At 35.5% G+C, this 12,792-nt stretch overlaps 1 protein-coding gene across 2 annotated transcripts in view; it reads right to left on the reverse strand.

Annotated features, from left to right (window-relative positions):
- The window catches only part of IFT74 (intraflagellar transport 74), an 81,535-nt gene that overhangs the window by 26,473 nt on the left and 42,270 nt on the right, over positions 1–12,792 (reverse strand). For both annotated transcript variants that reach the window (XR_008661468.1, XM_055302613.1), the window contains exon 13: positions 7,892–7,971. Coding sequence is in view for 1 of the 2 variants with exons in the window: in XM_055302613.1 (XP_055158588.1) it covers positions 7,892–7,971 (80 nt within the window). In the remaining variant the exon portion in view is untranslated. The remainder of the gene's footprint in view (positions 1–7,891; positions 7,972–12,792) is intronic.

The raw sequence follows: 12,792 nt of genomic DNA on the forward strand, positions 1-12,792 counted from the left end.
AATGAAGTACATTCGGGTGATTAAAACTCTAGAAATTCTGAGTAAGTGAGGTTTATATCTGGTAATTTTTTGATAAAGATGGCAAGTTGAATATGTACAGCTAACTCTAATCCTCCTTGAAACTCAACTAAAAATATAGTAAAAAGAATTTTTAAAGGTAAAACTCCCAGCAATAAGGAATATTAAAAAGGAAATAATAGTAATAAAATTTTGGAAGCTTTAAATAGATGGACAAGTGGTAACTAACTGAGCAAAAGCCCAAACCTAAGCTAGCATTGGGTAAAGCTGAGAACCAACCCAACTTCAAAAGGTTTTGTAATTTTGCATAGAAGACTGATCACTTGTTCTGTGTTCCTACTTCATGAAAAGTTTTGTTACATCTGAAAATATTAACACTCTTCTTTCTAGAATTTAATGTAATATAGTGAAGAATAAAGTAAGGAGATCTGATTTAAGTGGACCAATAAACATTATTTACTTTGAGGAAACTTCAATATGAGATATATAAACTTTTAAGTATTAATTTGTGATGAGAATAAAAAATTTATCAGTCAACAATTACAAAAACAAATTACTCAGCTATATGTTAGAAGTAAACCCTGAGGTAAATGGATGCTTATTTGAAAGGGTATTCTGTGTTAAGTGAGAATATAGGCTACTATTACCTATTTTTTGTTCTTTTCTTTATCCAGAACAGTGCTGTTTCATACCTTCTCATTCAGAAGGAATATTTTTAAGAGTTTTAATTTAAATTCCAGTTAGCATACAGTGTAATATCAGATTCAGGGATACAATTTAGTGATTCATCACTTACATAAAACACCCAGTGCTCATCTTAACAAGTTATCTCTTTAATACCCATCACCCATTTAACAAATTCCCCCACCCACTTTGCCTCCAGCAAACCTTAGTTTATTCGCTACAGTAAAGAATCTGTTTTGTGGTTTGCCTCTCTTTTTTCCCCTATGTTCACCTGTTGTTTCTTAAATTCCACATGAGTGAAATCATATGGTGTTTGTCTTTCTCCAACTTATTTCACTTAGCATAACACTCTCTAGTTCCATCCACATTGTTGCAAATGGAAGATTTCATTTCATTTTTATGGCTGAGTGGTATTTCACTGCATATAAATATATCACATCTCTTTTTACTCATTCATCAGTTGATGGACATTTGGGCTCTTTCTCGTTCTGAACGTTGCCTTTTAGTTATGTTGATTGCTTCCTTTGTTATGCATAATCTTTTTATCTCGATGAAGTCCCAAGAGTTCATTTTTGCTTTTGCTTCCCTAGCCTCAGGAGATACATCCATCCAGTAAGAACTTGCTACAGCTGATGTCCACAAGGTTACTGCCTGTGTTCTCTAGAATTTTGATGGTTTCCTGTCTCATATTTAGGTCTTTCATCCATTTTGAATTTATTTTTTGTGTATGATGTAAGAAGTGGTACAGAAGGATCCAATTCTTGGAGTTTGCAGTGCCCGCAGCAGGGCAGGATCCAATTCTTCTGCATACTGCTTTTTTTTTTTTTTCCCTAACACCACTTGAAAAGACTGTCGTCTTTCCTGCTATGTCAAAGATTAGTTAACCATATAGTTGTGGGTCCATTTCTGGGTTCTCTGTTGTGTTCCACTGATCTAGGTGTCTGTTTTTGTGACAAAACCATACTGTCAAAAAAAAAAAAAAAAAAACCATACTGTCATCATCACTACAGCTTTGTAATATCGCTTGAAGTCCAGAACTATGATGCCTCCAACTTTGCTTTTCTTTTTCAAGCATGGCCCCTGCACAAGGATGACACATAAATTCCGTGATGCTTTTCTTTTTCTAGATTGCTTCAGCTATTTGAGGTCTTTTCTGATTCCATAGAAATTTTAGGATTGTTTATTCTAGCTCTGTGAAAAACACTGGTGGTATTTTGATAGGGATTGCATTAAATGTGTAGATTGCTTTGGGTTGTGTAGGCATTTTAAAAGTATTTTTCTTCCAATTCTTGAGCATGGAATGTTTTTTGATTTCTTTGTGTCATCTTCAATTTATTTTATATATAAGTCTGTTATAGTTTTCAGAGAACAGATCTCCTACCTCTTTGGTTAGGTTTATTCCTAGACATCTTACGGTTTTTGGTGCAATTGTAAATGGGAGTGATTCCTTGATTTATCGTTTCTGCTGCTTCATTATTGGTGTATAAAAATACAACAGATTTCTGTACATTGATTTCGTATCTTGTGACTTTACTGAATTCATGTATCAATTCTAGCATTTTTTTTGGTGTAGCCTTTTTTTTTTTCCCTAAGATTTTATTTAAGTAATATCAACCTCCAACGTAGGGCTCAAACTCACAACCCCAAGATCAAGGGTCCTATGCTCTTCAGACTGAGCCAGCCAGGCATCCCTTCTAAGTTTTCTACATAGAGTATTAGGTCTTCTTTCTTGCCAATTTGGATGACTTTTATTTCTTTCTGTTGTCTGATGGCTGAGTCTAGAACTTCCAGTACTATGTTAAATAACAATGGTGAGAGTAGACGTCCCTGTCTTGTTCCTAACTAAGGAGGAAAAGCTCTCAGTTTTTCCCCACTGAGGATGATATTACTTTTCAGTCTTTCATACATGGCTTTTAGGATGTTGAGATATGTTCCATCTATCTTTACTTTGTTGAGGGGCTTTTATTTAAAAGGATGCTATACTTTGTCAAATGCTTTTCTGTGTGTACTGAAAGGATCATATAGTTCTTATCCTTTCTTTTATTAATGTGGTATATCATGTTGATTGATTTGCAAATATTGAACCACCCTTGCAAACCAGGTATAAATCCCACTTAATCGTGATGAATGATTCTTTTAATGTCCTGCTGGATATGATTTGTTAGTATTTTGTTGAGAATTTTTGCATCTATGTTCATTAGAGATAATGGCCTGTAGTACTCTTTTTTTTTTTTAGTGGAGTCTTCATCTGGTTTTAGAATCAGGGTAATTCTGGCCTTACAAGATGAGTTTCAAAGTTTTCCATCTATTTCTATTTTTTGGAATAGTCTGAGGAGAATAGGTATTTTTTTATTTTTTTAAGCTTTTTTTAAAATTTTTATTTATTTATGATAGTCACACAGAGAGAGAGAGAGAGAGGCAGAGACATAGGCAGAGGGAGAAGCAGGCTCCATGCACCGGGAACCCGACGTGGGATTCGATCCCGGGTCTCCAGGATCGCGCCCTGGGCCAAAGGCAGGCGCTAAACCGCTGCACCACCCAGGGATCCCAAGAATAGGTATTAACTCTTTAAATGTTTGGTAGAATTCCCTAGGAAACCGTCTGGTCCTAGACTTCTGTTTGTTGGGAGATTTTTGATTACTGATTCAATTTCTTTGCTAGTTGTTGGTCTGTTCAGTTTTTCTATTTTTCTACTTTTTTCAGTTTTGGTAGTTTATGTTTCTAGGAACTTAATCATTTCTTCCAGACTGCCCAATTGGTTAGCATATAATTTTTTGTAATATTCTCTTATAATTGTTTGTATTTCTATAGTGTTGGTTACTTTTCTTCTTTCATTTGTGATTTGGATAATTTTCCTTTTCTTTTTGATAAGTCTGGCTAGAGGTTTATCAATTGTATTGATATTTTCAAAGAACCAGTTCCTGGTTTCATTGATCTGCTCTGCTGCTCTATTGTTTTGTTGTTGTTGTTGTTTCTATATAATTTATTTCTGCTCTAATCTTTATTATTTCCCTTCTTCGGCTGGCTTTAGGCAGAAGCAGTATTTTAAAAAGCAACAATTAAGCAGATTTTTAATGCCTGGCATTTAGCTGAGAAAGGAGAAATCTGGATGGACTCTGCCTCTTCTGAAAAATAGCACAACATCTGATGATAATGCTCTGCTTTAGCAATGATGCAGTTTATACCCAAAATCTGACCATTTTAGTAACTTTCAGTAGAACTGTTTCTCATTACTTCTAGTTTGCATAAATAATAACAAGTTACTCACAGGACAGTATACATATTTCAATCTAAAGCCTTTTAGAACCCATGTAACAAAATTACCTCATCAATCAATAAGGTAAAACTATTATCTGGCTGAGGGAGGTCTAACAAGTACTTAAGATGATAAAATTAAATCCTCAGCAGTTTGAAAAGAGTAATGCTATCTTATTATATTGAAATCTTTGAAAGGAGATTTTTTTTTAGTTACTTACGAAGCCAAGGTAAATATCTGAGAGCAAAGAAGTCCATCCAGAATTGGTCAAAAGTACAAGCGTATTATGAACATTGTTCAGCATCTGAACAATGAAGATTTTCATAGAATAGGCACTTAACTGTTAATTGGATTTACTTAGTTAGCTTTGGGAAATAGTTCTTCAGTGTAACTTCTGGCAAATTATAACATTAGGGACTTACCGAAATGAGTAAATATAATGCACTTTAGGAAGATAATTGGACTACACAGCCACCATTAATACATAGCACAGAACACAACTGTACCTAACCCAGTATCCAGGGATGCCTTTGAGTTTAAACTGAATTATGCAAAACTGAAAGGATGAAGCAACTACTAACAAAGTGAGACATAAAAATCATTTACAGTTTATATAACCAAGCAAAAGGTGGCATTAGTTGGATTATACATAAACAACAGAAGCTAAGGTAGCATGTATAAAATTAGTAAAATGGGCCAGAGGGAATAAAGCCTGGGGCAGGAAGAAGTATGAATTAGAAAGTTAAAATAACTTGATTATCCTCCACATCTTAAGGAGCAGATTTTTTACAACCTTGTGTCAAGAGACTGCTGAGAATGCAGATGTAGGAGAGAACCCACACTTTACTGGAAATCATATATCAGGGTAGGAATCCTCTAGAAAATAATGAAACCTTTGCTGGCAATCAAGCTGTCTCTGAAAAAGTGCGTATGTACATCCTAGGAACTAGAGGGTCCAAAGAAGTGATAGAGCCTGTCACCTTCTGTTCATTCTAAAAATCCTTCCTTGCTAAAATATAGCAACTGTTTCATTCATTCCACAAACATTTATTGAGTATTTATTTTCCCAGACACAGTGTTGCTGAAAGAGGTTATTACCAGAGTGAACAGACACAGTCCAGGACCTTTGAGGATGTATGGTCTCAGAGGAAAGACGAACATCCAAGCAGATACTGGTAATATAGTGTGGCCAATACAGTGATATATTTATGCACAATCTACTCTGATAATGGAGGAGGTCACTCACTTAGCTCAGCCCAGAAAGAGGTCAGGGAGGGAAGTCAGGGTTACTGTGCTGGATTAAAGTATAGCTGAAGTAGATTTTAAAAGACAAGAAACTAGTAAAATAAATAACAAGGAAAAGAACATTCAAGACAAGGGAATAAACAGTAGGAGCTGAGGACTGAGCATGAAACAGATTTAGAGTAAAGGGGGTGAGGTGTGGGGTACCACAAGGAGATTATTAGAATGTTAGGATAGGGCAGCCCAGGTGGCTCAGCGGTTTAGCACCGCCTTCAGCCCAGGGCCTGATCCTGGACACCCAGGATTGAGTCCCGTGTTGGGCTCCCTGCATGGAGCCTGCTTCTCCCTCTGCCTGTGTCTCTGCCTCTCTCTCTCTCTCTCTCTCTGTGTCTTTCATGAATAAATAAAATCTTTAAAAAAAAACACAAAACGCTAGGATAGAGATAATGAGGAGTAGGAGATTGACAATATTCAGGCCAGATTGCAGAGGGACTATGAAGCCATGCAAAGATTCTTAAACTTTATCTCCTAGGTCAGGGGGAGTCACTGTTAAACAGGAGAATCACACAGAATCAATTTCACATTAAGTCACTCTAGCAACATTGTGGTGGATGAATCTGAGAGGGGGCAAGACTGGAAGTGGGATAACCGTTAGAAGGCTACTTCAATAGGTCAGGCAGGAAATAATGAAGTCTTGAGCTAACACATAACCTTCTAACAAAACCCCCTGTGCTGTTATATCCATAATTCAGGATGTTCACACTATAGCAAAAGAACAAAAAATGAATGTATTTATACATACATATAGAAGCGTATATATATATATATGAACATATACATATATATATATTTATATATATAAACACTTTCTCACTACTACTATATTATAGATGGTCTTTTCTCACATTAATCAAAAAGTCCAAAGAAGGTTAGAAAACGAAAAGGAAAACAGAGGCTAAAATTCAAAACATTCTATTTATTTTAGAACTAGCAAATTAATAATAATTTGTAACCCTCAAAATGAGTTACTTTACTGGAAAAATAAATCAAATGTCATTAGAAATTTAAATTTAGGAAGAAGAAAACTTTAGAAAGTTTCATATACATATAAAGCATCTAAAATCAAGAACATGATCAGATTTCTCAGAATAATTTAAGCTATTAATAAAGAAAATCTAGAATACTAGATCTATATAAAGTAATAAAATAATTTAATGAAGAAAATAATATGACCTTAGTCTTAAAAATTCATTTTGAGCCCACCCTGCCATATATATATATATATATATCACTTAATATTCATAAACCGTAATGAGGAAGGATCATTATATATATATATATATATATATATATCACTTAATATTCATAAACCGTAATGAGGAAGGATCATTATATTCATTTTGCAGATGAGAAAATGAACGCTCAGGTAAGTTTATTTACCTAATAAACAGGACTTAAAGTTTGCCTGCCTTATATGCCTAATATACCTAAATATGTCTTACCTAAAGCCATTACAAGCTACATATAAATAAAACTATATAAATATTTCATAAGAATATTTTTATTTCACAAATGTAGCACTTCATATCAGAAAGCCAACATTAGGCTTGGAAATAGAATAAAACTCTGGGATCAAAGAGAACTTGGTCTAAATAGAGACTTTATCTCTTACTAGCTGTGGAAATTGAGTAACTTCTCTGAGCTTCATGTATAAAAGAGCTTACAAGATTTCAAAAAAGTTCTTGCAAAGAACACATAGTGCTCAGTCCAGTAATTAAATAATTAATCAATAGTAGCTAATGTTATACATCAAGAAAAAAATATAAATAAAACTAATATACTACCTTTAAAACTGGAATAAAAAAATAATTTAGGAATAGACCACCCCTCTTCCCTGCTATGAATGTTTCTTTAGCCATAATAGGTATACACATGTATGTATACTGTTTACAATACCATACATAACTCCTAAGAATATACAGTCAATTCTTACTAATCCAAGAGCACATAAATACTGGTTTTCAGTTAATTTGTGATTACAGTGCCATGAGGAACAACACATCTTTCTCTTCTTTATTAGAAAGAAACTAGTAAGCAAACTATAATGCCCCATCTCACCCTCCAACCACACATACACTATAGCTCTCAAATCACCACCACAAACATTTCCATTTCACACCTCAGGTTCTCATGTAAGTGTTCTAGTCCCTTTGGCTCTTCAAATCCCACAACTGAGGAAAGTTGGGAAAGAATCAGAATAATCAGTACTTGCTACCTCATTACTGGAACCCCTACATAATTAATTCTTTCTGTTTGTGACTTGATCCTCTCTCAATTCTTACCCCAGTTGATTGATAGTTCGGAGGTATTAAGGAGATATAAATTAGAAATCCAAATAACTTTCGACCTTTTTACATCAGTTTTTAAAAAACTGCTTTAGAAACCAAAATAAATTCTCATCATTAAACCATTTTAAGTCATTTCAAGTTTTTAGTCAGCTTAAATACTTTAACATTAATTATAGTATTTACTATTATAGTACAGTTATGCATTTTTGTAATTAAAGCCCGGGATATCAGTAAGAATTAAATAATAAATCCCAGTTAAATAGTCCCTGAGGCCCAAGTTAATACTAAATCAATACTGCTATGTATCTCTTACTATACATTATAAAAATAACAGAAAAGTTACCTTGGTGTTCTTCTAAATCCATGTCTAGTTGTCTAATTTCTTCACTAAATTGATTTATTTTTTCTTTTATATCTGTTAACCTGTTGAAAAAATTATTTAATACATTTATGACAGTTTATATATTTTCAGTAAAAACTTTTTCAGTAAAAACATTAAATGATGTTATGAAATCTTTTCTAAGTTGCAAAAATAGTATCTATGTGTAATATGCCCCATTCTGAAGACAATACAATAAATTTAGAGAGAAAACTCTTTTCTAGATTCTTTTTTTTAGGATAAAAATTTAAAGTATATATTCAGAAAATGTTAGGTTGCCTGATTTCAAAAGCAGACCTTTCCCCCATGCCTCTTTTGAGCTTAACTTGTGATATTAAAGTAAAAAATCTATAGAAACATTCTTTTTTGTTGGTTTGTACAAATTGAACTAAGCTGGCAAATTAGTCTCAAAAATTAGAAAATAAGAGAAAATTTATCATTGACTGAGGTATAAAATTTTAACAAACAGGGCAGCCCAGGTGGCTCAGCGGTTTAGTGCCACCTTCAGCCTAGGGCGTGATCGTGGAGACCCACGATCGAGTCCTGTGTCAGGCTTCCTGCATGGAGCCTGTTTCTCCCTCTGCCTATCTCTCTGTCTCTCTCTTTCTCTCTCTCTGTCTCTCATGAATAAATAAATAAAATCTTATTTATTTATTTATTTATTTATTTATTTATTTATTTATTTATTTTTAAAGGTTTTCTTTATTCATGACAGACAGAGAGAGATAGAGAGAGAGAGAGAGAGAGAGAGAGAGAGAGAGAGAGGCAGAGACAAGGCAGAGGGAGAAACAGGCTCCATGCAGGGAACCTGACATGGGACTTGATCCTGGGTCTCCAGGAGCAGGCCCTGGGCTGAAGGCGGCACTACACAGCTGAGCAACTGGGCTGCCCAAATAAATAAAATCTTAAAAAAATATTTAACAAATAGCATTTGTACTTATAAAGCTACAGTAATTAAGATAGTGTGGTACTGGAATATACATATATAAAAATATATATATATAAAATATGTAAGGAAGATATATATATAGCAATGAAATAAAATTGAGAATCTAGAAATGAAACCCTTTACCTATATATAACTGATTTTTGACAAAGGTGTCAAAATAATTAAGTGAGGAAAGAATACTAAATAATGTTTGTTGAAAGAATATTTCTACAAATGTTGCTGGGACAATTAGATATGCAAAAACAAAAGAATAAAACTGGACTCCTATCTCACACCATATACAAAAGTTTATTTAAAATGGATCATAGATCTACACATAAGAGCAAAACTATAAAATTCTAAGGTAAATCATAGGCATAAATCTTCCCAAACTTTGGATTAGGCACTGGTTTCAAAACCATAATCAACAAAAGAGAAAATAAACTATCAAAATTTAAAACTATTGTGCTTCAAAAAACACCACTAAGAAAATGAAAAGACAACCCACAGGAGAGAAACTTTGGAAATCATTTATCTGTTAAGAGACATGTCTCTGAAACATAAAAATATTTCTTACAATAATGAGAGATAAATAACCCAATTAAAAAATGGGCAAAGTGGGCAGCCTTGGGTGGCTCACAGGTTTTACGCCACCTTCAGCCCAGGGTGTGATCCTGGAGACCCAGGATCAAGTCCCACATCAGGCTCCCTGCATGGAGACTGTTTCTCCGTCTGCCTGTGTCTCTGCCTCTCTATCTTTCTGTGTCTCAAATAAATAAATAAATAAATAAATAAATAAATAAATAAATAAATAAAATCTTTAAAAAAGAATGGGCAAAGGAGGGGTGCCTGGGTGGCTCAGTCAGTTAAATGTCTGACTCTTGATTTCAGCTCAGGTCATGATCCCAGGGTGGTGAGACTGAGCCCCATATTGGCTCCCAGCTGCTGAGCATGTAGGCTGCCTGAGATTATTTCTCTCACTCTGCTCCTGCCTCCGCTCACATGCACACACTTGCTGACTCTCTTCCTTTCTCAATCTCTCTCTCCCAAATAAATATATAAATTGGGAAGAGTTAAGATGGCAGAGGAGTAAGGGGCCCTAAGTTCGTCTGGTTCCTGGAATTCAGCTACGTAGTTATCAAATCAATCTGAACATCTGAGAAATCAATCAGAGATGTGAGAAAAGAAATGTTGCCATTCTAGCAATAGAAAAGCACTACTTTTTGGAAGATAGGAGGTGTGAATCTGGGGCGATATATATTGGAGGATATTGTGAGGGGAGGGAGCCTTAAGGAGGCTACTGCAAAGTATTAAAGCAATGGAGCAGAAAATTGGAAGTCAGCTACGGTGGGGGAAGTCAGGTGACAAAATGGGGCAAAATCTCAGGTGGGACAGCAAGTCTCAGGATCCCTGGGGTCACAAAAAGAACGAGAGTGCCTGAGTACAACAGAGTTCCCAGGCATCAGAAAGGGGAAACTGGCTGAAAACAATGAGTCTAGGTGCCAGCTTTCAGCTCAGTGTTGCCATAAACAGAACCGCTGCATAGTCTCACAACTGCTCTCTGGACAGGGACCCGGCAATAGAAAGAAGCATGGCCAGAACCCCCTCCCTCCCCTGGGAGGAATGGCGTGGATCCATGCCACAGGAGTTAGAAAAGTTTGGAGACTCAAAACTGGGTCATGTGCCTGAGATAAAAGCATTCAGGTATGACTGGGTGAACACACAGTTCAGAGAGAAATCAGAAAGACAAGAGTGAATGACTGCCTTTCAGTGAGGGCTCTCTGAAGAGTGAAGGGCGCAAACTTCAGCTTCAGGATTAGAGATTGCAGTGCTGTCATCTCCCCCACCCCGCCCCCATCAGTCTTCAGGAAGCAAAACAGCACCACATAGTGCAATCTTGAGTTTTTTACACTGAGCCTGACCCTCCTGGCAGCAGTGGCGCATTTCCACCAGTCCAAGGACATTGGAGAATCAGCACAACAGGCCCCTCCTCAAGAAGAATAGCAGGAATGACTGGCTAGCACAAAGTTTACTGATCATAGAGAACAGAAAATAGGTATTCAAGTCCAGGATATATAGAGAGCCCTCCTTGAAATCAATAAAAATAGGTCAATACTGGTGCCCCTATCGGCTCAATTGGTTAAAAGTCTGCCTTGGGCTCAGGTCATGATCCCAGAGTCCTGGGATCAAGTCCCAGTCGGGCTCCCTGCTCAGCAGGGAGTCTGCTTCTCCCTCTTCCTCCACCCCTCCGCCCTGTTCATGTTCTCTCTGTCTCTCTCTCTCAAATAAATAAATAAAATCTTACAAAAAACCCAAACAGGTCAAAACCTTGACATATAAGAGTGAAACTTGCAAATTTCAAAGATAAAGAGAAAATCCTAAAAGCAGCTTGGGACAAGAGGTTCTTAATCTGCAAGGGTTAGAAACATAAGGCTGGCAGCAGATCTGTACAGAGACATGGCAGTCCAGAAAGAACTAGCATGATATATTCAATATGTTAAATGGGAAAAATATGCAGCTAAGAAAATTTTACCCAGAAAGGCTATCATTCAGAATAGAAGGAGAGATAAAAAGTTTCTAGGCCAAAAAAAAAAAACAAAAAAAACAAAAAAAACAACTAAAGGAATTTGTGAGCACTAAACCACCCCTGCAAAAAATATTAAAGGGGATCCTTTGAGCAAAGAGAGAGCCCAAAAGTAACAACGGCCAGAAAAGAATCAAGACAGCCTTCTGAGACAGTGACTTTACAGGTAATATAATGTTACTAAATTTATATCTTTCAATAATTACTCTAAATGTAAATAGGCTAAATGCTCCAATCAAAAGACACAGTGTATCAGATTGGATAAAAAAAAAAACAATGATCGATATGCTATCTACAAGAGCCTCATTTTAGACCCAAAGACACCTCCAGACTGAAAGTGAGGGGGTGGAGAACTATTTACCATGCTAATGGACATCAAAAGAAAGTTGGAATAGCAATCCTTATATCAAACAAATTTGATTTAAACCAAAGACTGTAATAATAAGAGATGAAGAACACTATATCATAATAAAAGGGTCTATCTAACAAGAAGATCTAACAATTGTAAATATTTATGCCCCAAAGCTGGGAGCAGCCAACTAAATAAGCCAATTAGTAACAAAATTAGAGAAACACATTGATAATAATACAATAATAATAGGGGACTTTAACATACCACTCACAGCAATGCACAGATAATCTAAGAGAAGATCAACAAGGAAATAAGGGCTTTGAATGACACACTGGACCAGATGGACTTCACAGATAAATTCAGAGCATTTCATCCTAAAGCAAAAGAATGTACATTCTTCTTGAGTGCTCATGGGACATTCTCCAGAACAGATAACATACTGGGTCACAAATCAGGTCTCAACTGGTACCAAAAGACTGAGATTATACCATTGTATTTTCAGACCACAATGCTTTAAAACTTGAACTCAACCACATGAGAAAATTTGGAAGGAACACAAATAAATACATGGAGGTTAAAGAGCATCCTACTAAAGAATGAATGGGCCAATCAGGAAATGAAAGGATTTTTAAAATACATGGAAACAAATAAAAATGAAAACATGACAGTTCAAAACCTTTGGGACACAACAAAGGTGGTCCTAAGAAGGAAGTATTTAGCAATACAGGCTTCTCTCAAGAGACACAAAAAAATCTCAAATACATTACCTAACCTTAGACCTAAAGGAGCTGGAAAAAGAATAGCAAATAAAGCCTAAAACTATCAGAAGAGAAATAATAAAGATTAGAAATCAATGATATAGAAATAAAAAAAAACCAGTAAAATAGATCAATGAAACTAGGTGCTGGTACTTTGAAAGAATTACTAAGGTCAATAAACCTTTACTAGCCAGACTTATCAAAATGAAAAGACCCAAATAAACAAAATCTTAAATGAAAGAG

Source organism: Nyctereutes procyonoides, unplaced genomic scaffold (assembly GCF_905146905.1).
Source record: "Nyctereutes procyonoides isolate TBG_1078 unplaced genomic scaffold, NYPRO_anot_genome, whole genome shotgun sequence".
Taxonomy (NCBI): domain Eukaryota; kingdom Metazoa; phylum Chordata; class Mammalia; order Carnivora; family Canidae; genus Nyctereutes; species Nyctereutes procyonoides.